The sequence below is a fragment of the Numida meleagris genome, chromosome 2, assembly GCF_002078875.1.
Source record: "Numida meleagris isolate 19003 breed g44 Domestic line chromosome 2, NumMel1.0, whole genome shotgun sequence".
Taxonomy (NCBI): domain Eukaryota; kingdom Metazoa; phylum Chordata; class Aves; order Galliformes; family Numididae; genus Numida; species Numida meleagris.
In genome coordinates, this window is record NC_034410.1 from 7,317,206 (window position 1) to 7,343,432 (window position 26,227).

Sequence of the window (26,227 nt, forward strand, 5' to 3'; positions counted from 1 at the left end):
GAAGGTGAAAAGATTATTGACCTGCTAAAGACATCTTTAAGGTGCTAATATCCCAAAGTGATTGATGTCCTGCTTGTTCATCCTTTTTGTAACTGAGAACTGTCTAAACCTGAATAAAGAGATTGGAGGTTAGTTCAGAAAATGTCACCTGCATAATTTGGTATATTTTAAACAGTATATTAGAGAGCAAGCGCTGGCTTTAATTGCTAGATAAATGATATAATCTGAATTAACACTGTATGTGATCAGTGAGATGTCTTAAAACATCAGCAAACTTCCTGAGAGGACGTTTTTGCTCTCATATATTGTTCAGAATGATGCAAAGTTACTGAGAATTGTACAGAATGTAACTCATTCATGTGTGAATGATCTCTGTCTTCTAAGACTGTTTCTTTTTGTTGGACTAAAATCTGATGCCAGTGTGTGTGCGCTGTAGGTGCATATTTCTTTTGGAAAGAAATTACTGCAGTTCTTGCTTCATGAATTTATAATCAAAGGATGTAGCAGTACAGAAGCAGATAGCAGCTTTCTGAGATGACATTATTGGAAACAGTGAAAAGATTTTGGTTATATATATTTTTTATAATATTGAAATTACTGTCTAGTTAAAAGCCTGATAATTACACCTCCTATGACCTGTCACTTATAACCGAGAATTCTGATAGATACAATTATCTTCCAGTTCTGGTAATGATAACGATGCATACAGAGCCTATTCCTTGATGGATTTGTGTTTCTGTAAAGTTGGCCTGTGTTTTCACAGTTTCTTGCATTGTTGTTTTAGGATGAAGATTACATGCAGTCATACAGTGAGCAGGCAATGGAAGAACAAGAAGAGTATGCAGCTGATGAGGAGCTGGAAGAATCCCAGACAATGACAAACGAATCAGAAGAGGTATGTTGTGAATTTAATGGAAAACCAAATGAGTGGTTTGAAAATTTGAATTGGCAACATTGCTGGGTAAGAACTGATGCAGTTTTGTCAATATTGAATTATTGGTGGCATTACTCTTTATATAAAAAGATGAATTGTGATAGCATCTAACGCGATAGCATTGTCAGGTATACGGAACGCCCTCTGCCCCATGGGCTGATAATTGTGAGAGAGTTCAAAGTGTTCATATTTAATCTTAGGTTCAGCATTAGAAATTTTAGAAATCCTTTTGGTAGGAGGAGAACAATAATAGTGCGTCATGGTTAGACTGTTTAAAATCTCTAGTAGCAGCGGTGCATCACTTTCCAGATAGATAGTTTCCTGCTGTTGAGAGTGATGGTGGAGAGCCCTCAGGTATCACATTTTGAGGATGAGTGAGAACATAAATGAACATTCTGTATGTTAGAAAGGCAAAGATGAAAGTTTTGTTTTGAAAGAGGTTGTATTGGGACAGAAATTTCTGTGAAGTTTACTTCAGTTCTTTGGGTAGGAAATAGGGTAAGTCCCTTCATTTGCAAGGAGGAAGCAGGTGCCAAAAACTGTCGAATATATGTTCACTTGTTACAGCCTGAAACTATGATACCATACTTGTTACTGATTTGCCTTCCACACCAAATGCTTGCTGCAGAGGGATTTTTTCCTTTCCCCACGATGAGTCTGGTTTCACGTTACTTTTATCCAGTACTTAATTAAATAGGATTGAGTGTAATACCTGCTGAGAAGGGTAGTCAGAGTGTGTGCCCTCTGTGGAGACTGAACTCTTCAGAAAATTAATTCCTCAAAGACACAGCAGTGTTCTTCTCTAAGGTTTGAGCAAATGGGTGTGCTGTGATACTCTCTGGTTGCATGAACCTTAAAATAAAATAGCATTCTTTGGTAGAGGAACAGAGATATTGAAAGACAACCTGTATTGTTTACTCTTCTGTGCAAGTGTGGCATCCTCTATCAGATATACCTTGAATATCATTTATTTCCTAAATATTTAATTTATCCTTCAAAAAAAAAAAGCTGTGCAACACTTAAAGAACTACTTTTTGTCCATTCACTGGATAAACAGTTCTCTTCTGGTGTTCTAAAAGCAGTCTGCACTTGTGCTATCTGCAGATATGGGCTCTGACATGGTGAGAGCACTGCATGTTATATGAAATCAAGTACTGGTCTTCTCTCTCAAACTTACTGCTTAAAGAAAGCATGGCTTTATTTTTTTAGAATGTAGAGAGTATTTATTGCAGAACTCTTGATCAGTTTTAATTTTTCTAATTGAGAGTCAAATTGTTTTCATTCGAAAGGCAACATTATTGCAGTTTTATTTGACTTAGTAGAAGTTGTTTGACATGGAATGCAAATGTTCTGTCTGCATCTTTATTCACTTGTTCTATATTCTGGCTTTATTCTCATGCCTTGCAGATTGCTACAGCTTTTTTGTTTCCAAGATAGTACTTCCTTTTTTATTTCTTTTCTATTCTAGATGTATTTTATTTACCTTTGTATGTTGACTACCAGTTTTATTCTCCCAATGAATATACCACAAGGAGAGAGAGCCTTTGCAGAGTATGCACTTCTGCATATGACACAGACATGTGTCTTCAACTCCAAATCTTTTTATTAATTGAATGTTATGCAACGTACTCTCCTCACTAAATCTCATAACATTCACAGCTTGCAAACAAGGGTAATTGTTGGCATCTCTCCTGTAGAAAATACAGTGCAAGTCTGGAGCTGTAATAAATAAGGTACAAGTAGATAGTGTTGTTATTTTTGAAAATTGGTATTTCAGTAATGAAGAGAGCCGATAGAAATGTACTGCAGTGTTATATTTAAGCAATTTCCGCATAAAAAAAGGAACAAAACCTCCACAAAAGAAAGTTCCCAAACAAATAGAGCACCTTACTGTATTGCGGGAAGAATTTTTAAGTCAAGAGAAAATCAGACTGGCTGAAGGGTTGGAACTGGATGGGGGAAACTGATGAAACAGAAAAGTGAGAGACCTGTTGGAGTGGCATTCGAGTTGGGAAGGAGAGGCAGGCTAGGTTGGCTTAGAGACATTCTTTCTCACTTGATATTTAATTTGAAAATTAAGTGCCTATAACTTGGATTTTTGAAATACAATAAGGCTCTGTGGAGCTGCCTTGGAAGAAGTAGTACTGCTTCAGAAAATGTTTTTGCCTTCACTAGATACAAAGGAAGACTTGCTGCCTGGGTGTTTCAGCAGCAAATAGGTGTAGTAAAACTGTCAGTTACATGAGGTACCACGTCCCAAATATTTTCAGAAGAATGATATCCCTAATTATTTCTACAAAATATTCATAAAACATGAATTAGAATTCATAATTCCGTTGTCACTTTAATATTGGAACTAATCTCCTGTGAAGTCAATGATGGAGGTTTCTCGTTGCATATGTGTAAACCATGTCTTGGGTTATGCTGATAAGAAATTATTTGGACTTATCAGGAAAATATTTCAAAAATAAGTGCTGCATATTTGTTTTCTTTTGATAAAATAGAGACTTCACAAAAAGGGAAAAAAGCCAACATGGATGTTTGTTGGGGGACTGTTCCATCTGTGCTTAGCTAGAACTCAAGTATTTTACTTTTGCTCAAGTTTAAAGATACTGCTTATGAGCCTGGAAGAAAATGATGAAAAACTGCAAATCAGAACAGTCAAATTGTAAACATTTTTCAGAAAATATTTAGAAATGCAGAGGCTTGTTTTATAGTCCCATTTTCCGTCTGTCAGTGTCCTTGGTATAGATGTAATGCCCTCTTAACTGCTCTCTGTTACTTCTTGATCCCTTTGGATTGAGCAATTGCTGCTCAGTGTTAGCAGATAAGCAGGGGCTACCAGAGGCCAGCAAATTCATAAAAGATGCTTTTCATTTCTAATCTTTCTTGTGGAAGGAATGCGGCTTAGCCTTTACAATGCTTACCTGGTTTGTACCTCCTGGCACTCCAGCAAAAAGGTCTCCAGAACGCTTGCCAGTCCCATGTTTTGGATCCTGAACTAAGATCAGCTCTGAGCACGCTGACTAGCATTTTGTGCCCATTTCCTTGGGCTCTCTCTGTCTGTTATCAGTTCTGCAGCTGCCTGGTAAGCTGTTTGCACAGGAACATTCCTTGTTCTGTAGCAGATCATAACCCAGCACGGGGAGTTCTGGGCAGTGACTGGGATTTTAGGCATAATTATGTAACGAGGGTGGTAGGGGAAAGGTCATTATTTTTTTGTTATAACAAAAAATCAGCAAAAATCTTTGGTAGCTTTGCACAAAGTGTCATAGTGGGCTGTGGTAAGCACCTTTTGAGGAGAGTTGCTAAGAAGCCTTGGCTGGCCACTCCAGTCAGGTGACATCGAGTGGCAGTTCAAGGGCTGTTCGTGTCTGTAGAGAGATTCCTGATTAGCTAGTATTAAATAGAATCCTTTAAGTATTGTTACCTATTAATTCTGTGTCTGCGCTTGATTTCTTTCCTGAAAAGTAATGTCTGTTTATATACTCTAATACTGGAAAAACAACTTGTCGTATCATCATCTAGCAGGTAATAGAAAAGATGTTCAAAAGGAATCTTGTATGCTACAGCTCTTGAACAAATAGTGGGGGAAGGGTGTGTGCTTCTGCACAGCTCGGTTAACTTTTCCTGGATCTGTATGTAGAGAACATATTGTTGGCTGTCTGACATGTTCATGTCTCCATAGCAGCCTAACATAAATCCCTCAATAACAAGTATAATCAGACTTGGACATGGGTCAGTTACCATTCTGAAGCGTTGCCTTTCCTCAGAGCCTGCTTTTTCATTAACTCCTTTCATTATTATTTTTTTTATATCCTTGATAGTTAACACTTATTTGTCTGTCGTTTGTTAATGGGTGGTATGAGCATTGTACTGATGAAAAATGTGAGTTAGACCCAAGGGACTAAAGAAAGGATAGCAAGTGACTGAGAGTAATAGAGTAATGCTGGTCTAGAGAAGTTGGAGAAATGGCTTTTATTGTTACACAGGAAAGTGGTTGTCTTGAGCTATGTTACATCTTGGCTTTTTTTTTTTCAGAATGTTTTTGTTTTCTCTGAGTAAATAAGTAGTGAAAGGCAACAGTTTCCATAGGTATTTTCTGTAGATTTTTGTTAAGGGATTTCAAGATTTTTCGGAACAATGCAGGCCATGTTAACTATTCTGGGCCTGACTCTTCAGTCCAAACTGCACACAGAGCTTTGTACAAGCTTTGTGCTCATACATGACATTACATGACTGAAACCTGGCTTTAAAGAGTAAAAAGTGGAATCCCAAGATGGCTTAAGAGGCATGAGCAGAAAGAATAGATGTGTCTGAGTTTTATGTTCTAAAGTATAGCAGGAGGATCAGCACAAGAGCTTGTCTAACAGAGGAACCACCTCAGTTCTGACTTCCTGATCCTGAAGGAAAACAAGCATTGGAACAGTAAAATTACGGATTTTAAGATATTTTCAAGTATAGATTTGATGGAGATATTGTGCTATGCCTTTCCCTCTTGGAAGTCCCTCTTTTGGAAAAAAAATGGCTAGCTTTCTTTTTTGTTGTTTGTTTTTAGTAAACGATGTTAACATTTCTTCCCTTGTTAATGTGCCTCCTTTGTTCCACCAGTTTCAACTGCCTTTCCTCTGAGGTGCTCTGATTTTATGTGGATATGTTAATCAGACCAGTTGTTCTCAATTTGGGTTTGCTTTTGAGGTTTGCATTTCTTTAAGTCTTGAAGGACTTCCTTTGCCTGCCATCCTGTCTGTTTATAATTGTATTATTTGATATGATAGTCTGGATGTAAAATAAATATCTCTAAAAATCTATGGCTTAAAGCTTTTTGTAAACTTAAGCTGTTTGGTTAGCTTTACCTTGAAGCATTTTTACAAAGTCAGGAAGTGCAATGCTTGAATATGTGCTTAGACTGGATAAACAACAATCTGAAAGGAGGTGGCATCAGTAACACAATAAAGCCCAGTAACTAAACGTACCAGACCAAAGCTGGTGAAGCTTTGAGCTTGAGTTCTTACATTGTGCAGTCTTCTAAAAGCTGAAAATGTCTTGCCGGATCATGTCTCTTCTTGTGGGTTTTTTTTATAAAATTGGGTTCCTGGGTGATGAAATTGGCAATCTTTTGCACTATTCTGCTGTTAATTCCTTTTTTGATGTTTGACTTAGTATCTGTCTGCCTGACTGACACACTTTGCCTTTTTCATATAAATTACTGCACCAATTTGGTTAATTAGAAGATTAAACCATTTCTTGCATGTTATATTTCACTCACTCCTTAACTGTCTTTAAGCAACGTGAAAGTTGTGATGTATTTAGTGACTTTACAAAGAATTAAATTGCATGTGCAGTCTCTAAGAAATGAGCAAGTAGGCTTCTACAAAAAATAGCCGACTATAGTAACCAAATAATTTATGGAAAATCATATTACATTAGAACATTTTTAATTTTCAATTCCAGAAATTAAATATAACTTGTGTAACATTCTAAGCATTAATTTTATCTTCCCATTGCAGGAAATGACGTTTATTTACATATTTTAATTTGAAAGTGAGAAATCCATTTTCATTTGGGACATTTTCATCTAAATAAATGTTCTCTGTTACAGAGAGAATTGGCAAGTAAATGAGGACAAGGGAGCAGCATTCCAATATACAAATTTAGTATATTCAAATGTTATGCAATCATTTAATCCATTCTCTTCCTCAATGAATTAAAAATGGGAAATATTCAAGGAGTAGAAAAAATAAAGGCAAATACAATTCCACATACGTAGAGGACTGAAGCTGAGAAATGTGAGGTTATCTGAATTTCTTCTACAACACGGCACTGGTCATTGTTAACGAATTTAAAATAAAAAATGGATGTTAAAATGTGGATTACTTGATTCAGGTTGTATCCCAGGATTACTTTAGTCAATTCAGTGATGGAATATCTCTTTGTGTGCAAAAGCAGTTAGCAGTCAGATGATGGTTCTTACTGGAGATTCCCTATCCCTCACAGCGTTGCAGCATAGTGTGTTTTGTCAGTAGATACTACTATATAATTGATTATATGTTCTGTTTCTGAGCTTTTTAATTGCTAAGTTCTTAACATTCGTTGAGTTTTCTTAATGTGTAGTGGCAACAAAACTTGAAAGAAAGCTTTTTCTTTTGAATCTCACTGATATCAAGAAAGTAAATTTTCAGTTTGTGTATTGTCTGTACTTTGTGATTCAGGCAGCTATTGAATCTCTGGAACTTCAAGAAGAAGCAAAAGAGGAATCTGATGAAGAGGAAGATGATGATGAAGAGTCTGGACGATTACGTTTCAAAACTGAACGGAAAGAAGGAACGATAATTAGACTCTCAGATGTGACAAGAAAGGAGAAACATTCCAGAAACTTTAGGTAAGATTCTGTGGCAATGGACTATTTTGAACAGCTATAATAAAAGAAACTTAAGAGGCTTTATAGAGCTTTTGACAATTACTTTGATGGTTGAAGGTAGAATAGCCTTCTTCTAACGTAGACTGGTCTGTATCCAGGTTGTCTGAAGTCATTTATAGTACGTGTAGTGTCTGTTTCCTTGGTGGTAATGTTTAAGCTTACAACATTTTGAAAACGAGCGCAGTGTTTCTTTACTGGCATTTTTGTGGTGTCTTCAGAAGCCTTCCTGTTCTCAAGTGGCAGCTGCCTGATCTTTGTTTCACTGCGTATTGTAGTGGAATACATTTTAAGGAATTCCTTGAGGAAGATTTTTGCTTCATAACACAGACCTCGTTACCTGTGTTCTGCTGTCAAATAGCTGTATGCTTGCTTTTTTCTCCTCTTAGGAATATATTGTCAACCTATTGTGTTCCTGCTGCTGGATTGGCCTGGAGAACTTGTAACTTGCTGATCTGCAAATGTATTTGGGGTGCTAGAAAAACATGGAACCCCTGTCTGCTCTTTTCAGGTTTTCTAACACAGAGCTATCTGGGTATCTTACACTAACTTGATTCTCTTTGGCAGTGTCTAAAGAGAATTCTCTTTGTATCTGTGTAACATAACACAATTGTGTTTGACTCTGGGGGAACTGCTCCATGTAGTTCATGAATTTGCCACTGTTCAGAAGAAGCAGTAGATACGCAACTTAATTTCAGCTGCCCTGTTTCAGTCTGTAAAGAGAATAAAATTGGCTTATGTTTTTTGAAGCTTTCTGAGACCCCTTGTACTGTGTCTGATCCCGGAGAAGAATTCACACAGAAGTGATCTATGTAGATATGGGATATTTTGGCTGAGGTCCATTCCAAGTGTATTTTCAGCCGTAAGACAGTATATCTTATTTATACAAAAGGTGCTGGTGGCTTCACAGAACAGGTTCTCTTTAAATAAGAGCACTTTGGGACAGCTAAATCTTGCTACATAATAGTGAAATAGCTTACAGTTGCATGCATTTTCATATCTAAGGTTTGACTCTGTAGTTTAATATAAAAATGAGACTAGCCAATGAGAAGGCGACCTAAACTAGAGCTTAGAAGAATAGTGTTTGGAATTAGACTCACTTCTGTGGGTAATTTAGGATGTTGCTCTGACTTGAAAGGAAAAGGCGATGCAAATGCAGATGAATCTATAAACAGCTTGCTTAGCCTGGTCTTTGGACAAAGTACATCCTTGCTGTTGTGAAATGGTTTCTAGTTTCACATTCATGCTAGTTTTGTGTGTTAATTTGTTGATAAGGGGACCAAATGCTCACGTAGTGTAAAGTTGTTCGCAAGAAATACTTTCTTCCTTGCTTCTGAGATGATAGAGCAACTCTTTGGAAACTGCTGGTTTAAAAATGGAACTTCCCTGTGGAACCACGTCTCCTTACTTCAAAATCTGAACATAGTTGAGAAAACACATACAGAAAAATTAACATTTCAGTTGAAGTTACAAACGTAATTTCCATCCTGTCACATTTTGGTGACCTTTTGTGACAGCTTGTCTCTATTGGAGGAGTGTATTCTTACTTACTGATTAAAGATGTCATTTGAAACCATTTTATTACTGGGGATATTGAAATTAATCTTGACACTTAGAGATACTAGAAAAATAATTGCTGATTCACTGCATTAACTGTGTGCAAGTGAGAGAACTGTACAGTCAAGATCGGAGTAAGTGTGTGCTGGTCAAAGCATGTCAAGATAGAGTATTGTCAAAATGTAGCTGGGATCTTTCCTAAATATTTTGTTATCCAAGATAAAGTAAGTAATTGTTTCGAAGAGTTTGAAGAGAGAGATGGTAGAATGGTTAGGCCATTGATTTCTAGAGATGCTGAATTTATCATCTTCGTTGAGGAATATATAACATTCAGTGCACGTGACTGAACTCTTCACTGAGTTGGAACTCGTTCTGCTGTGCATCTACTTATCCAGAGAGGAATATGAAGGAGAAAACAATAAAGCTTTAACATCACCAAACTAAAACGTTCTCACTGTAGCTAATTAGAAAGAAAAACAGCAAACAAAACCCTGCACCTCTGCAGACTCTGTTGCAAACTGGTAACAATTGTTGTTGTTGTTTGAGGAATTACTTTCTTCTGTGTTCTGATTAATTTGTGTTCAATGCAATAGCTTTTGGCTGAGATTTCAGGCAAGGAAGGAGGCTTGAAATGAGAGCACTGTTTTTCCCAACTGTTTCCATCTCTGACAGCAACAGTGGATGAAGTAATTGTTCTAGTTGCATCTGATGCTCTTGATTGCATTGTATAAGAGGATAGTTATCTACGTTTTCCTCAGTAATCCGTAATGTGTGTGCATACTGTAAAAAGACTTGCTCCTTGCTCCTTGTCTAGGCATGACATAAGATTTTTCCTGAAGAAACCTGATTGTGTTGGGCTCTGCTGGTCTCCTGAGGCAGGTACTAAGGCATAAGAGGTGGCATTTCATAAGAATATCTGGTGTGACTGTAAATTAAGAGAAACTTGTCTCATCACCGGCATGCAGAAGTGGCATAGGAAACTTTATGACAGGTACTGGGATTTTAGACAGGCTGTCATTTTGCTGTATTGTTGGACAGTCAACAAGCTGTAAACTTTTCTTTTAGGAATCAAAGAGCCCCTGTTTTCCGTAGGTGTCGAATACCTCTGAAAATTGGGGCATGCAAAGTGGCAGCCTTTGCAGCTCCATAGTGCAAGTAGTATCTGTAGCTCAGTGAGAACAGCTGAGTCAGTGGGAATATGCTGTTCTCACTCTTTTGTGCCCTTCTGTCAATCCTCAGTTTTAAAGACTAACTGTGATTACTTATAAAGATGTTGAAGGTGGTGGGCTAAGTAGCTTTGGCTATTACACTTGCAAGAAATATTAGCGTCGTATTAGTGTCTTCAGCTGACTTGAGTGCTGTCAAATATAAAGTGTTTTTATTCTGGTCTTCATATTTTGGAGTATGAGCAAGTAGCTGTTGTATCCTGGAAATGGATCTCTGTACCTGGCCTCCTTTAAGAGCAGAATTTTTAAAAATGGAAAAATGGAATTCTTTTACTAATTGTCATTCATGTGAATGCAAGAGATGTTTGGTTTTTTTTCTTTGGTCATGAGTGTATTTCTTGTAAACTAGATTAATTTTCCACTGTTAAATGTGAAAGTGAAGGATCTCATTGGCACATGGTGAAATGCTCAGCTGCCTGCTTGGGTTAAAGTTCTTCCCCTTCAAATGATGGATACCTCATGAGTGGCACTAGTGAAAGTGTTGCAGCATTTGCTGAATTCTGTTGTAGGCTTTCTCTCCATATCCAAGTAATTTGATTACCTGGCCCTGTTACTGCATAATTTTCTTAATTTTATCAGCTTTGTCTCAAGTTGCAACAAAATTTGGCAGTCTTCATTGAGTACCATCTGTTCTCTGGTGTTTACCTGCGCTGTGGGTTGGGTGGGTGTTATTGATGGCTGTGTGTCAGACTTGAGCTGAGCACGCAATTTCAAGTGTGCTCGAAGAGGAATTATCACTTGTGAACTACCATTGGCTCGTCAGCCACGTCAAATATAGAAAATAATATAAAAATAATTTCACAATGCAAAAATACTGACACTGACAACAGTGTCCTTCTTTGGAATATGCCAGTGTATGAAATGTTCTTTGGGTTGAATCTGTTTTTATGGAAGACTCAGTGTATCCTTGACAGTAGAGATTGCTGGGGCTTTCATTGTGCTGCCTGGCATTTCTGCAGATCAGTGAGAGGAAAAACAAACCTTTTTGTTCATGTTTGTTTCATTCACCTGCCAGTCTTTTGCCTGTGCAACAGACACAAGTGTGTGTGTGTTTTTTTTTTCCTGTTGAAGGTGTCATTAATGAAATGTTAACATGCCACCTGAAGGAGATCAAAGTGCCTGCAAATTCTGTTTGTATCAGGGGTGTTTCTGTGGTTCTAGCACTGTTTGTTCTGGTATTTTCTGTGCTTTGGGCTTGAAGTTAATTTTTTTCCATCTCTTTCTTTTTTTTTTTTAACAGAACTTTCTGCAGAAGCCAAAGCAGCATTACTTGAATTTGAAGAAAGGGAAAGGCAGCTTAAACAGGGGCGGTACGGCTCAAGGAGAGGAGGGCGAAGAGGAGGCTCAATTATGTGCCATGGAATGGGAGAACAAAGGAGAGACAATGATAGGGGAAGAATGAAGGATCACAGACCTGCACTGCTGCCAAACCAACCATCGACAATGGTACCTTTCTAATCCTTAGTATTCTTTGGACATGCTTTCAGGAAATGATGGAGAAAAAGCACTCTAAATTGCGTGTCTTTATGAAGGTGGAATATATATTCCAACATCCACTTCTTACTCCTCTGGTGTACTGTTAGGCCAAGTGAGCTTTGAGTAATGTGGTGATTGTAAACGCATGGGGTTAGCCCTGTTACCAGCCTTGAGGAATCTGAACGCCTGCAAATGGAAACCAAATTTTGACTCAAACACAAATAATCAGGCTCTCTACTGCATTGCCTGAGCGTGGAGGAGTATGATAGTTCCTCTGAGACAGGTGCAACGTGGGGACATTTTCAGTCCCACATTACAGTTTAGTGAAAATAAATATGAAATAACTCAGGGTTTTTGTGAAACTATTTTTTTTGCCGATACTTTACAAATCAATTTTTATAAACTGTTTTTCTGTCATTCTACTTCGGAGTCAAATAGAAACAAAATAATCCCCCTTAGATAGATCAGTTCCTTAGGATTTTGATTGAAGTTTAACTTTGTTACTAATCTTTTCTGCTTGTACTTTGTATCACAAACTAGGTGTTACTTTTCCCATCCAGAAAAGCAATGCGTAGGATCAAGAGAAATCTCAGACTTTTTAAACTGTGTTATGGTGTACTGGAAGCTGAATTGTAGAGCAAACTCAGTGTATGCCTTTGCAGGACAAAGTCATTTGTATTAAACAAAGAGAATTCTTTCCAACAGCAGTAACTGTAGGTACTGTTCAGGAGCAGGAGTTGGTGGATGTCTCGGTGGTTGAAAGCCCTGCAAGAGGAATGTTTTGTGTTTTTAAAGCAGTGAAGGTGGAATCATTTTTTCTGTACTGCTTGCAGTCTTTGCTACTTATTCTGATCTCAAGTGTTGTAAACATTTCTGTGTTATTCTTAATATCTCGTGCATACTTTGTAGCTGCCTTGCTTGACATACCTGACTGCTGGAAGAAACAGATGCGACATTTCTTTGTTACTGAAGGGTTGTGTGCTTGGGACTCTTCTTGCATTGTGATTTGAAAGTTCTGGTTTAGAGCTGACCTGTAGTATCAGTGTGTTCAGAAGCAGAAGAATGAGTGTCTCTGAAGGAAAAACTCGGTCTTTGTAAAGAAAAAAGACCCATGATATTAATAATAATTAAAAAAAAATTGGCTATTCATGTTTGAGAGTACTGAATAAGAGACATTTCTGTTGTGAAAGGAACCTTGAAATGTATCTTTGAAGCAGATTAATGCATTTTTCTTTCAAGCAGTTTGAATAGATAGGTTGCACTGATACCTCAGGAATCTAGCTTAACTTATATTTTGAGTTTTCTTCCAGCTGTTAGTTCTGTCTTCTCAGGCTCTCTTATACATGAGGTAGAAGTTAGTGGATTTGCCTTGTTGCTGGAACTCATGACATGCATCGTATTGCAGTTGATGTCAGTTTCCAGTGACATATGCAAATCCTAACCTGTGAAATTAGGAAGTTTTACTGTTTAAAAACAAAAACAAAAAACTTGAACAAATGAATGCATTCTGATAATGTTCTCTGTGTGTGCACATCCTAGGCAGTACTGCTGTTCACTTGTGAATTTTTTCTTGTTCTTTGCTGTTTTCTTCTTCGTGCTAATGTCTCTTTCTTGCTTTCCTGTGCTAGTGGTTCTTAACAGTTCCATGTGATTTGATGATATGGGAAAGAAGTTTTCCCGTTCATATTTAGCCTTAGTTGTGTTCTCCAGAGGTGTCTTAATTTTGTGCTGGTTTATGTCAGGTTATTTGAACTTTAAAGACTATTGACTTTATTCTTTTGTCTGACTTTAGACTCATTCACAGAGGTTAATTCCAACACACCAGCAACCTGTTAGGAGTCTGTTCCAGCACCAGCAGCAGCAGCAGCAACAACAGCAGCAACAGCAGCAACAACAGCAGCAGCAGCAACAGTTACAATCTCTGCTTCCTTTACAGCATCAGCATCATTCTTCTCCTCCTCCAGGGCTACATATGCCCCCTCAGATAGAAACGCCTAGAATAATGATGACTCCACCACCAGTGACACCTCAGCAACCGAAGAACATACACATAAATCCACATTTCAAGGGAACAGTAGTGACGCCTGTACAAGGTGAGCTTTCTGAACACCTTCCCAGTCAGTTAGTATGTAACTCATTGTTCTTTGCTAAGGATGCAGCCATATTTGTTTACCACTTCAGGCAAATATGCTCCAGGCTGATTTTTTTTCCTTAAATATTTTATAAGGTTAAGTAAGATGATGTGAAAAGGGAAATCTTACAAAAGAAAGAAGATGCAGTGATATGTCTGTTGTTGGACGGTGGCCAGCAGAGATTAGTAAATCCTTTTCCATTTCTTTATCATCTTTGCTTCTCCAAACCCTTGAAAGAGTAATAAAACTGTAAAGAGGATGTGTCTTAAAAGTAGCAGATGTTGGTTTTCAAGACCAGGTAAGTACTGCAGTTTAGAATTCCCTGCATCGTTCTAGGTTCAGCCAAGCATTCACAGAATGACCACCTTCATATTTTAGTGAGAATACGTAGAATCATAGAATGGCTTGGATTGGAAGGGACCCCAAGTATCATCAAGTTCCAACCCTCCTGCCACAGTCAGCGCCACCAACCTCCAGATCTGGTACTAGATCAGGTTGCCCAGGGGACCATACAGCCTGGGCTTGAAAACCTCCAGGGACGGAGCATCCACAGCCTCTCTGGGAAGCCTGTTCCAGCACCTCACCACTCTCTCTGTAAAGAACTTCTCCCTGACATCCAATCTAAACCTTCTCTCCTTGAGCTTAAAAGCATTTCCCCTTGTCCTGCCACTGTCTACCTGAGTAAAAAGTTGATTCCCCTCCTTTTTACAATTCCCTTTTAAATACTGAAAGGCTGCAGTGAGGTCTCCTTGCAGCCTTCTCTTCTCCAGACTGAACAAGCCCAGCTCCCTCAGCCTGTCTTTGTAAAATAGTTACGTGAGGGTAATCTTTGAACTGTAATTGCTGTGTGAAAGGTACAAGCTGTAGTCTCCACGTAACAATATATAAGCGTTCAATCTTCATTCAGTGCTACATTTATGATTATTTGACTGATAGTGTAAAAGTGCACGCTTTTTTTTCCTGCAGCTTAACACAAACACCCTTTGGGCTACACCTTCTAGGGTAGCTCTCAGCAAGCAGAGCTTTTAATATTACCACTTATTTGGAAAGCGTTATCCTCAAGAGGGTAAAAAAAAAAAAAAGGCACCTATTTATCTCTGATTTGTGATTGAGTCTACACAGAACAAACAAAACATCTATGTGCATGTTTTTGCCATTAGCTTTTCTGTTTTTGGTGGTTTTCTTTTTCTTCAAATCAGCTGAACTCCAAGCCTGTGTTATTTTTGCTTCATTTGTTTGCCCAGTGGAAGGCAGGAATTTGGCAGGGTAGGATACTGCTGGCTGTTAGAAACCTGTTAGACTTCTCACAGTTGGCTACACAGTAGCTGCTCCACAAAGATTATTTCATTTTTTTCCTCTCTAATAAAATCAGTGCTTCCCACCAAATTATGCATCAGGGCAGATTATCTGGAAGCAGTTTGAGAAGTCCTTGGGTCTTGGATGCATGCCTTCTATGCATTTTATTAACATTTTCAAAGCAACAATTCCTGTTCTCTGAAAAGCCAGTGTAGATTTTAGACTATTCTAGATGCCCCTCTTCTCTCCCTGTGAAACAGTGAACGCATCTCATCTAGCTGTGTGAACAGGTTTCCTCCTAATGCTGGTAATGGCTACTGGGGATTTTTACTTTTGCCGAATGTCAGTACACTAGTGTATCTTCTCTTCTGTAGAGTTTTTTGTCACATCGTTATGGCGCTGTGCTCAGCCTTACCACAGTTGCCTGTGGCACCTCAGGCATGCTTGGAGTCTTTCTCTGTCTTGAGCATAGCCTTATTCTGTTCTTTTTAGAACTTACAGACCTTGCGTGCACATTCATTTCTTGACTGGTAGGACTAGCCATCCTCTCAGAAAGAGCAGCTCCAGAGGATGTTCGATTTTCAAATGGTAGAACATGTGCATGTCAGTGAGTAAGGTCTTTGCTATGTGTTCATGGCAACTGGTTCATATGAAATCACTTTGTGCCACCCATTTTACTAAAGATTATTGAATATTTTTGCTGGTAGGAGCGTGGCGAACTGTTAATGTATTCTTAAAATTCTAGTGATTTAAATCTAACCTCTTTACTAGTGAGCAGTTAGTTCTCTGCAGCAGCATTGAACAGTGGCCATCTCAGACTTAGTACATAGTAGTAGAGTTACATTGCATGAAAGTACACATTTGCACACCTAAGGAAAATATGTAGGGCATCGTATGTCTTCTCTAGGGGAAGATAAGCATAATTCTAAAATCTTCAGTGGCATTTGCATAGTAAGATGAATTTTTAAGCAATCACTGTAGGCAAATGGTAAACAGAAATTCCAGTGTAGGAAGAACTGTTCTAAATTTCCTCTTTAAAAACTCTATCTCAGTTTTGTACTGCTGCTTGAGGCCCCAGCAGGGAGAGACTGGTAGCTGACAGCCCAAGCGTGTTTGACGTGCAGCAGCATTCGTTTCGAGGTAACAGGAACTATGAAAGAGATCACGTTAATTTCAGGTTCTTGATGATATCCAGCCCCTTCTCAACTGAATCTGTTTCCAGACACATGAAGCTTTTTTACCTACCAGAGAATGTAGTCAGTGCAAACTTTATTTGGATTCTGTTGTTTAAAATGTGATGCCTGGAAGTGCGTAATATGCACGCTTAAGTTCTTTTAATTTTAAGTGTGCTGTCATTTCTTCACGTGGACTGGCATTTTTTTCTTGCATCTCTTATTTTTATGGCATGAATATGCACTAACACTTCAGTTGCCTCACCGAGAACGTGTTCTTACTTGCAGGCCATAGAAATATTCTTTCTCAACTTTTTTTGGCTTTTCATCTTGAAATGCATTCATATCAGTAAAAGAAAGCCTTGAAATTTACAGCCAAATCCAAATGAATCCCCCTAAGTAGCATCATTCTTATCAGTATTTTCTAAAATAGAATAAAATCTGTAAATTGTCATGAAATTTTTATTTGAAGAGGATAGCATATATAAGATTTCCTGTAGCCAGCTGCTTTAGCCTGAGTGAGTTGAAGCTCTCCAGAAGAATCTTGTTATTGGCTTATTTCTTTCTTTTTTCCGAAAGCAAATCTTGAATCTCAGTTCAGAAAACGAAACCACCAACCAGCAGTTGCTTTTTGTCAAGCCAGTATTTTTCAAACAAATTTCTAGTATATTTTTGGTCTTTGCATCTTCATGAATGATTAAGAAAGGCTCAGTCTGTCAAAACCCTGAAGTGAGTGTCTATTGCAGATACTGTTTGTTAGCGTTCAGTTGTACCTTTTGTGGCATTTGAATCCCATGTCTTTCAGTTGATTGCTTGTCCTAATTGTTTCTTTTGTGTCCTATTCTGTAAATTAGTTTTGAGTTGTAAGAAGAAATCTTTTTGGTTGAATGTGTGTCCAAATTTGAGTATGATCAATTCACAAAAACTGGAGGATCACATAATACAAGTGGATGTACTGTGAAATACTGATCCAGCCTGTGATTTTGGTATTGAAGGATTTTTTCCGTAATGTTTATGTCACAAATAAGGATACTGTAATGCTGCCAAAATTGACAGGAGCTACTAATGAGCAGCTTGTGGCAGCTCAGTGAATTTGTGTGCCATTTACCATTTTGAAAACTGTTCGGTGTCTTGGGAAAAATTACATTATTATTCTCATAAATTATCAATATGGGAATTGCATCTTCATCTTTATAGATATAGCCTTGAAATTTACAGCCAAAGCCAAATGAATCCTCTTAAAATAGCATCTAGCAACATATACTGTGTTTGAAGCATAACTTCCAGACCTTTCAAAACTGTGAAAGATTTAATGTAGGGAAGATGAATACTTACTTGAGAATTCTCTGCTGCTTCAGCAAGTGTCTGGGTACCAGAAGGCCACTGAGTTTGAACTATCTTTCAGGAGTATTAAATTCATTTGCTTAAAATGACAGATGTATCTATATGCTCCTGCCACAGGCGGGATACCAAAATAGACCCAAGTGCTCTGTACAGATGACACTCCTTTGCGTTTACCACCTTCTGTGACTTTTTTTTTCCTCAGTGCCTCTCTGAACCTGAGCTATTTTAGTTCTAGGCCTGTCAAGAGCATGCTGTCAATTTTTTCAAGTGGTGATGGCTGTATTATATTGACAGCTCTTCATTAGAAGCCAAAATGAAACTCTTTGACTAATCCTCTCCTGGAACTTGGTACAAAGTTTGCACCTAGTCCTTCAGAGCCGAAGGACCCGTGCGCTTAGTTTATCCTGTCAGTCCACGAACCAGTAAACCACAAGTACTTAAAAGTGGCTGGAAGCCAGACATGGACATGCACTAAAAATAGGTGCTAATGCACTAGCTCCTGTGCCTATATTACTGAGGAAAAGTGAATTCTTGAGGCATTTTAGCTGAATGTGTTGCTGAATGCAGCTAGTTCAGCGTAATAAAGTTGTCTGCTGCGTCAGTATTTAACCCCATGTAGGAAAAAATTCTTGTTACTTTCAGAAATTTCACAAATAACCTTACTTATACTTTCTAGTAAATGAACAAATACATTCAGTAGTGTTTGATTGAAATGCTTTATATTTAACTTCTCTCCGTGTTTTGTCTCACATTGATGCATGTTTACTTTTAACAATTTATACAATCCGAAGGGAAGTAGGATGGGGGAACCTACAATGGAAAAAGGAAAATCTATCAATATATTTTGTGCTAGGGATTCCAATAAAGATTCAGTCCCCTAGGTGATCCCACAGTAGTTACTTTTTTTGAGTTATGCCACAATTTTGAGTGGCTGTTTTGGGTCTTACATTTTGGGATCATTTTCTTGAAATGCAATTATATGACCCGGCTAGACTCGTTGAAATCCTAGTTCTGGAGAAGTTATTTCTCAAGAAGAGAGTCTCTTAATTCTTGATGTCTCTTTATGAAGCAGAAGTCTGTCTTCTGATACCAGCAGTTCTGTGATTACACAGATTTCACTTGTATTCACCGTTATAGTGACAAAGCCAGATGAAGTAGTTTTTACTTACTGTTAATTGCTGCTGCCTGCCTCATTTTACCCTCCCATGAACAGTGATTTATGCCAGCTAAGATCTTCTGATGCCTATGTTTGCTGTGGGAGTAGGTGGTGACACTGTGAGATACATAGGAAACAAGGGGCATCAAGTGGAGAAGGTGAATTAATCATGTGTCCTATTTGAAACATGGATTTATTGTTCAGTCTGTGTCAGCTTTGTCTGAGAGACATCTTTGGCTGAATACTTATTCTGTTTTTTTTTCTTCCCCGAAACAAGAAGCAATCTAATTCTGGAAAATGCAGAATTAAGTTATGTAAATGAACTAGGAGAATCCTAATTGCCCTGTTGCATGTTGCAGGAGAGGGAATGGTTGCTTGAATTTAATTGTAGGAACTGTGACACGTGAGGGTAAATGTAGCAGATTTTAATCATGGCTTCTTATTGCTACCACTTTTGGAAATAACAGCAATGACTGTTAGGTGAAACAAATGGTGTTAAAAGGTGCTTCTTGTTTCAGTGCCCTTGCTGCCAGTTCCAGCCCAGCCAAGACCTGCTGTAGGACCCCAGAGATTTCCTGTGAGTAGCAGCTGTTTCTTCTTCTTTGATATGGATAAGCATACATTTGCAAAGAAATATTAATATAGCAAATAAAGGCTGTTCTAGTGAAATATAATTTTAAGTAAATATTGACAATACACTCTGCAGTTGAAAATGTTTGTTAAAAGCTTAAGGTCAATGGATTTTTGAGAGTAGAATTAATTCTGTTTAACTGTAAAATTGTTGAACCAATCTCTCCAGTGGGAGAGGCATGAATGCATCTTAAGGAATACAGGCTTGATTTTATTACTTGAGTCTTCCTGTATAAATAGAATCCTTACTTTATTTGATACAATAAAAGGCTATTTGAAAAACATCTGAAAGCCTAAAAAGCAATATATATTTTATTTTAAAAATCAGGAAAAATTGCGTTTTATCATTTCTTCAGACATTTAAATGCCTTCATATTTTTATATCAAAAAAGAGAATGGCATTGTATGACCTTGCTTTCTTGCATGTTTCTACTTTCAAAACAAACAAGACACCTAACTACTTTATGATAATTTACTTTTTTAATGAGTGGTGAAAAACGCTCTAGATCTTTTTTAATTGATATTTCACAATTTTGTTGTCCTAAATTTTTAATTCAAGTGCAGAGTATCGAAATAAGAAAAAAATATAAATAATATATATTGTGCAGTATTGCCTTACATATTTTTAGGTAATGACACACACACATTGTTTCCTAAACACATAGAACAAAAAATATTATTCTTTGTTAATGTTTGCACTCTGGTAATGCATAGTGAATTACCTGCGTAGAGATCAGACGTATTTGAAAAAAGGAGCTTTTGGAAACCTGCTGTGACTCTTGATTGCCGTGTGCATACGTGGTTGTTTTCAGTGCAGAGTGTTTTTTAAACACCTAGGTGAGAAACTGTGATGTCCATACTTTGCACAATGGCTGAGTTTTCAAATTATCACGTTTCCTCTATAACTCTTATATGGTAAAACTGCAGTTTCATCAGCTTAATCAATTATGTAATTTCAGTATCAGCATTTTAACTGGAGGTAGCTTTCTGTTCAGAAATATTGTGGTTTTAAGGGGAAGGAGTTTTCTTCAGTAACCTTTAGTATTTAAGCAGAAATCTTATTAACATTTTAAAAGTATCTTGCCTGTGGTTTCCTTTGACATTAACTTGCTTGTGTCAATAAACACAAGTATTAAAAAGAAATTAAAGGACAAGGAATATCTGTAAAAAGCATTGTAATTGACATCTTTGAAGTATGTTTACATCAGTGTAGAAAAACTGGAAATTAATTTTTTTTTAAATTGACTGTGAAATTAGATTTTAATTCTGTTTACTTTTGTTTTTGCGAGTTGACAAGTACGCCAACCTAGCTAATCTTGTATGCACCAATTTCTTAAATGGAATAAAATAAGTGAATGTTTCTGGTGGGACCGTTGTTCCTTTTGCCTGAAGGAAAATACTGGCTACTTGCAGCCTTTTAATGTAAGCATTGTACTAGCAAAGAGTTGTAATTTGTTTCTATTAGGAGAAGGAAGGCTTTAACTGAGAGGATCCAGTACAGTGACTTGACTGCCCTGAGTGTTTTTTCCCCCTTCAGCTAGTAACCTGCTATGTGGCCCTGAGAAAGGTGCTTAATCTCTCCATGACTCAATGATTTGTAAAATTGATATAATATGTTCTTCTCTTATGAAATGCTTTATAAATTTTGCATAGGTGATCAGTTAGGATTAGGAATTAAGTGTCACTGTGTACATATCATGTTTGTTTTGTTAAATGTAGTACGTTTGTTCTTGAGCTGAGCACAAATTTACTTTGACTTGAATGTTTTATCTTGCAGAACTACCTTTCCTTGCTTTGTTACATGTCAAATGCTGCTGTGCTGTTATAATTCGCTTGTTTATGTGTAAACGTTGACTCATAGCAGTATAGCAATGGTTAGACAACTTAGCTGACAAGCTGTTTGAAAAAGATCAAAGTAGTATTCCAGGCTGCAGTGCATTCACACCTTTTCTCATTAAATAGGAGTCTCTGGATATGTAATAACTTGGATTGACTCTTGTTTTAGCATCACCTGATCTTAGGATAGTAGTCATCCAGTCTTCTTGTTGCTTTGTTTCTAAAAACTCTGGAGTTAAGAATATTTTCGGTCTGCTTTCCCCTATGACTTTGAACTGAATGTTTTGTTTGGTTGAATGAGGCAGAGGTGTAAATGTAGGGGAGAGACCTACAAGTGACTGGTGCCCTATCTGAAAGAAAGAAAGCCTCTGAGTCCCTGTCTTATCTAGCAGAGACATGGGAAGTCTTGCACAGAGAGCCCTTGTGTGCTCCAGTTGTGAGAACAGCTTCAATCAGAGCAATTGCTACTCAATTGCAAGTCATAAATCCATTGGAAACCAGGTGTTATTAATTTCGGGCTAATGAAGTGACTTGTAACCATGTAATAGTTAATTCTTAAAACCTTTTGCAGAAGAGTGTAGTTCAAGAGTTCAACAAAGTTGTAATGATCATGTTAGCATATTGGTTTCAGTTCTAAACTGTAAGAAATAATGTAGTACTAAATTGGGTAACGTTGATCAGAATTGAATCTTCTTGGATTTGAGACAGATTAAATTCACTGAACAGCCCACGATCTAAATTTTAATATTTCAGGGTAGTGCATGTTGTTGAATTATTTCTTACCTAAAGCTTAACCCCTTAAGTGTTTAGAGAGGAAATACTAGAAATGACACGATGGAATTAATCCACCTGTGTTTTGTACGTGAACTTATTTTGAACATTTAGAGTAATTTTCAGTCAAATAAAGAGGTTGTCCATTTCTTACTCTAATGATTCGAGGTGACTCACTCTTAACAAAATTTGAGAGCTGTAGTTTACTAAGTAGGACTGAATAAATAGTGGATCTGAGGCGTGTTAGTAGCTGAGCAATGTGGTAAACTTGTGCTGACTTGCAAGTTAAAGCCTTGAGTTCTGCAGGGGCTTCTGTGCTCATATAAATGAGTGCTCTTCAGGTGGCTCTATTTAGTAGTAATTCAGACTTCAACTGTAGTTGATGCTAATGTTTTTCCAGGTATTTGAATTAACCTGGAACTGTGCAAGTGCCAACTGAGTGTTTTCTTTAAGCTGTTTAAAGAAGAGATTAAGCTAACATCTTCAGCTGAGTCCTTTTGCCTGTGTTGCTTTAGATATCATCTGCCTTCTATTTAAAGTATATAAAGTAGTAAAATGCTTTTGTCTGAATTACTGTCCCAGTGTCACAGTCAGTATTTCTCAAGTAGCAACGTTTGGGGACTAATTTGTTTGAAAGAAAACGATGGAAGTTTTATTCATGAACAGTTGCATGGATCTCCTGAATTTTTCACATTTTTCTGACTAAGTTAGTTGTTCTTATGGGTGTCCTGATCCAGGTATGGGGCTTTGTTATTCCTCATGTGTAACATTTGTAGTTTCTGTCCTATGGTGGTGGTTATCTAGGATAATTTCTTCATCAGTTGCTGTCTTCTGTAAAGAAGAGCAAGATATAACAAAATGGGGAAAAAAATAGTAAGAATTGGAAGAGGAATTTCTAAACACTCTATATGTAGGTTGCTACTAAGTGAACATTATAGAGGCCCAATCCTTACTTAGGATGAAGGTAACAAAATCAATTGCTTGCAAATGGCAGTTTTCATGGGCTGAAGTGATGGTCCAAATCTTTTCATCTCTTATGTGATTTCACCAGCGTGTTCTATGTTTGAAATATTCCAAGAAATCGGAATATTATATATGCCTGAAGACTTTTCCTTCAAATGTTACTTAGCTGTATTTAACTTAACACCGAAAGCATTTTCACATGTCATTTGTATGCAGTTTTTAAAGGGCATATGAAAGTGGACCAAGTGTCATCGTGCCAATTTTGGGATAGAGTGTGACCGAGGAAAAGTGCTTCCATTGACAAAATTCTTCAGATAGATACTGGGTGGGGATCCCTGGTATCCAAATCTGGGGTTGGAATAGGATGGTTGGTGTGAAGAAGTCCTTGCAGTGAACCAGCCTCACAATGCTTGAGGGAGAAGAAAGGATTGGTGTCTTCAGGTTTGGGCCATTTCAGTTCTATCTCTGTCGCCATCTGTTATCTGAAACCACTGTGGAGAGAGCAGAGCCTGGGGCCTGTGTGCCTTTTGCCAGGAGAATTTTCAGGGAAGCTGGATGAAAACCTACTCAGCTGTAGTTCTTAACCTCCTCACTCCAGCTATGGTGAGAGCTCAGCAGATAATATCCACCCCACAGACAAATTCCCTTACATTTGATCCATTTGAGTTTCAGAGCTGAAGCTAGGAATAGTCTGAAGTGGCATGAAGGAAAAAATGAAGCTGCACTGTTGTCTGCCTGGCTGACTTACGCTAAAAAGGCTTTGAGGTGCACAAAGCTTTTCTCCTTTGATGGTGCACCTTTTAGTGCTATAGGTGCTTTTCAGATAACTGTTGAATTCAAATCTAAAACAAAGTCGGATTGTACAATGTATAAATTATGTCTTATTCAATATAAAAATAAGACCTTAGTAGAGCAACTGTCCTCAGGCCCTAGTGAATATTCTACATCGTGTTTCTTTTTACTTCCCAAGAGGGGTTTTTTGACATGATTTGCTGCTGGAATTTGCCTTAGAATTTTGTTTCAAAATGGTCCTTATCCCAAAAGAATAATCGAATATTTTTTTTCTTAAACTGCAGAAACCTTAGTAAACATTCTTTACATTTTCGTTGAGTATTCAACTTCATCTCCAGTACATCATTGTCATAAATGGCTGCTGTAACAGAGAATTGGTTAGGTTTTTTTAGTCATTGCCAGCATCTTCAGTTTGACAAATGTTCATCTTTGAAGTGTTGTTTGAAATTCAGACACTTACAAAACGCTTCTGTGTTTGTATCTGTGTGAGATACAGCGCCCAGCTGTGCAGTCATTGGTCACTGTCCTTAATTGTTGTAACTTCTAAAATTTATTTTAGACAAAAAATATTAATGCTATTTTATTTATAAAAAGTATGCTAGAGTACGTTCTACTTTTTTATTTTGTAAGTTAACTCTTGAGCTGACTGGATCTGCCTGTAACACCATTTTAGCCAACTTGGGGCAGTGTAATGGCTTTCATGATGTACCTTGGCCTGTGAGTGTATCTTTGCATAAATGCCTCTTATAGTCTATGCAAGAAGAAATTTGCAGTGCTTTTGGAAACAAAACTCCTTGCAATAGTGTTTTATGTTTGTTGTGGGGAATGTGTATAGGGAGTTAGTTTTTTTCCAAAATTTCTAATTTGGTCATGGATTACTATTCCTAAATAATAGTTTTAGCAACTGTTGCTAAAGTCTTGGTGTTTTCTGGTGCTCATGGTAAGGACAATTTTTAAATGGTTGTGCATCTGAGTACTGGCAGTCCTTTTAAACTGATACTTAGGAAGTAATGATTTGCAGTAAGTAACCAGTACATGTTTGCAACAGTGTGTATGTTGGAGATAAAACTGTTAATAGAAATGAAAAGCCACTTGTGAAAGTGATTCTCCTACTTTCGCACAATTACTCTGCTTTAGCTATGGCCTTACTATAATGACTAACAGTAAATGAAATTTTCAGTCTATTACTACGTAGCAAGAGCAGATCACAGGTAGTGTAGAAAGCATTTTGTTTTCATTTAGCAGGATACATGGTATCAGGTGGTGTTGATTGACATTTCTTGGATAGTGCTTTATACAGCATTTCATGCAAATCATGTTTGAATGAGACTGCTGCATCAAATTACATTTCTTTCAGATTTATAGCCCTTGCAGATGTGAGACAGGGCTTGTTCAGCAGCTAGCAAAAAGCTTTCCTTTTGAACACTTACTGTTTTCACAACTTGACTGCAAAGCTCTATAATTACAGCACTTAAGGTAGTGAAGGAATGATGAGCGCTTTCTCTTATCAGATCTATAAGTAGTAGCAAGCAGATGCAGCATGAGAACCCTCCAGCTGTCAAATATTGTCAGGCTGGCATAAAGAGAATGCAGTTTAAAATGCAGGTGACATAATACCCAACATCCTCCATTTGCTAGTGGGCTTCTGATTAATCACGATTACCATACATTATCATACCATCAAATTTAATCATATCAATGAATTCCCATCTGCAGGAGGAGCAGCAGCAGCTAAACATGATGGTAACAGCTATTAAATTTGAGGGAAATAGCTGGTCTGTAAATGGAGTAACCCTTTAACTTGTCATGCTAGCTCCAGTGTGCACATGCTCTTTAGATGTGAAAATCAAACAGAAAACTAGTGCACTTATTTTTTCATAGTTCTTGTCATTTAACTAATTGCTGTTGCCATTTAGGACTACCAAGGAAATCAGAGTTGCAGAATTAAACTTGTTCTTTTGTATTAATGACGGTAGAATTTCTGTAGTTCAGTCTCAGCTTTAATTCCTGCTAAGTAGAGAATCACAGAGTGGCTGTGGCTGGAAGGCACCTGGATGTCTGCTTGTCAACCCCCCTGCTGCAGCAGGAGCACCTTGAGCTACTTGTCCAGGACTGTGTCCAGATGGCTTTTGAATATCTTAGAGCTGGAGACTACAATCTCTCTGGGCAGCTTGTGCCAGTGCTTGGTTACCTGCACATTTGAGCGGTTTTGATTTATATATAAAATTATATAATTATTTTAATTGTTTTTTTCTCTGTGTTTACACTTATAAAAATATTTACATTGGTTTTGGTTTATTTGTGTGAATGAAGTTTGAACTTGTTAAGCCTGATGAGCAAAGCAGAATTTTTATTGAAGGACACACCAACACCTACTAAGTGCATAGCTTCATAGCCATTAATTAGGCACTGTTATAGACCTGTTTTGCAGATGTCAAGATTTCTTACAAAGAAATCCAATTACAATATACAATTGATTTTTTACTACAATGCAGTAAGACTAATCTAGTGGTGGTGACGCACT

General features: G+C 37.5%; 1 protein-coding gene across 1 annotated transcript in view; it reads left to right on the forward strand.

Annotated features, from left to right (window-relative positions):
- The window catches only part of RBM33 (RNA binding motif protein 33), an 86,547-nt gene that overhangs the window by 11,081 nt on the left and 49,239 nt on the right, over nucleotides 1-26,227 (forward strand). Inside the window, 6 exon segments of the mRNA XM_021389323.1 lie at nucleotides 785-895; nucleotides 7,147-7,286; nucleotides 7,288-7,316; nucleotides 11,376-11,581; nucleotides 13,404-13,704; nucleotides 19,230-19,288. Of these exon segments, the coding sequence (XP_021244998.1) occupies nucleotides 785-895; nucleotides 7,147-7,286; nucleotides 7,288-7,316; nucleotides 11,376-11,581; nucleotides 13,404-13,704; nucleotides 19,230-19,288 (846 nt within the window).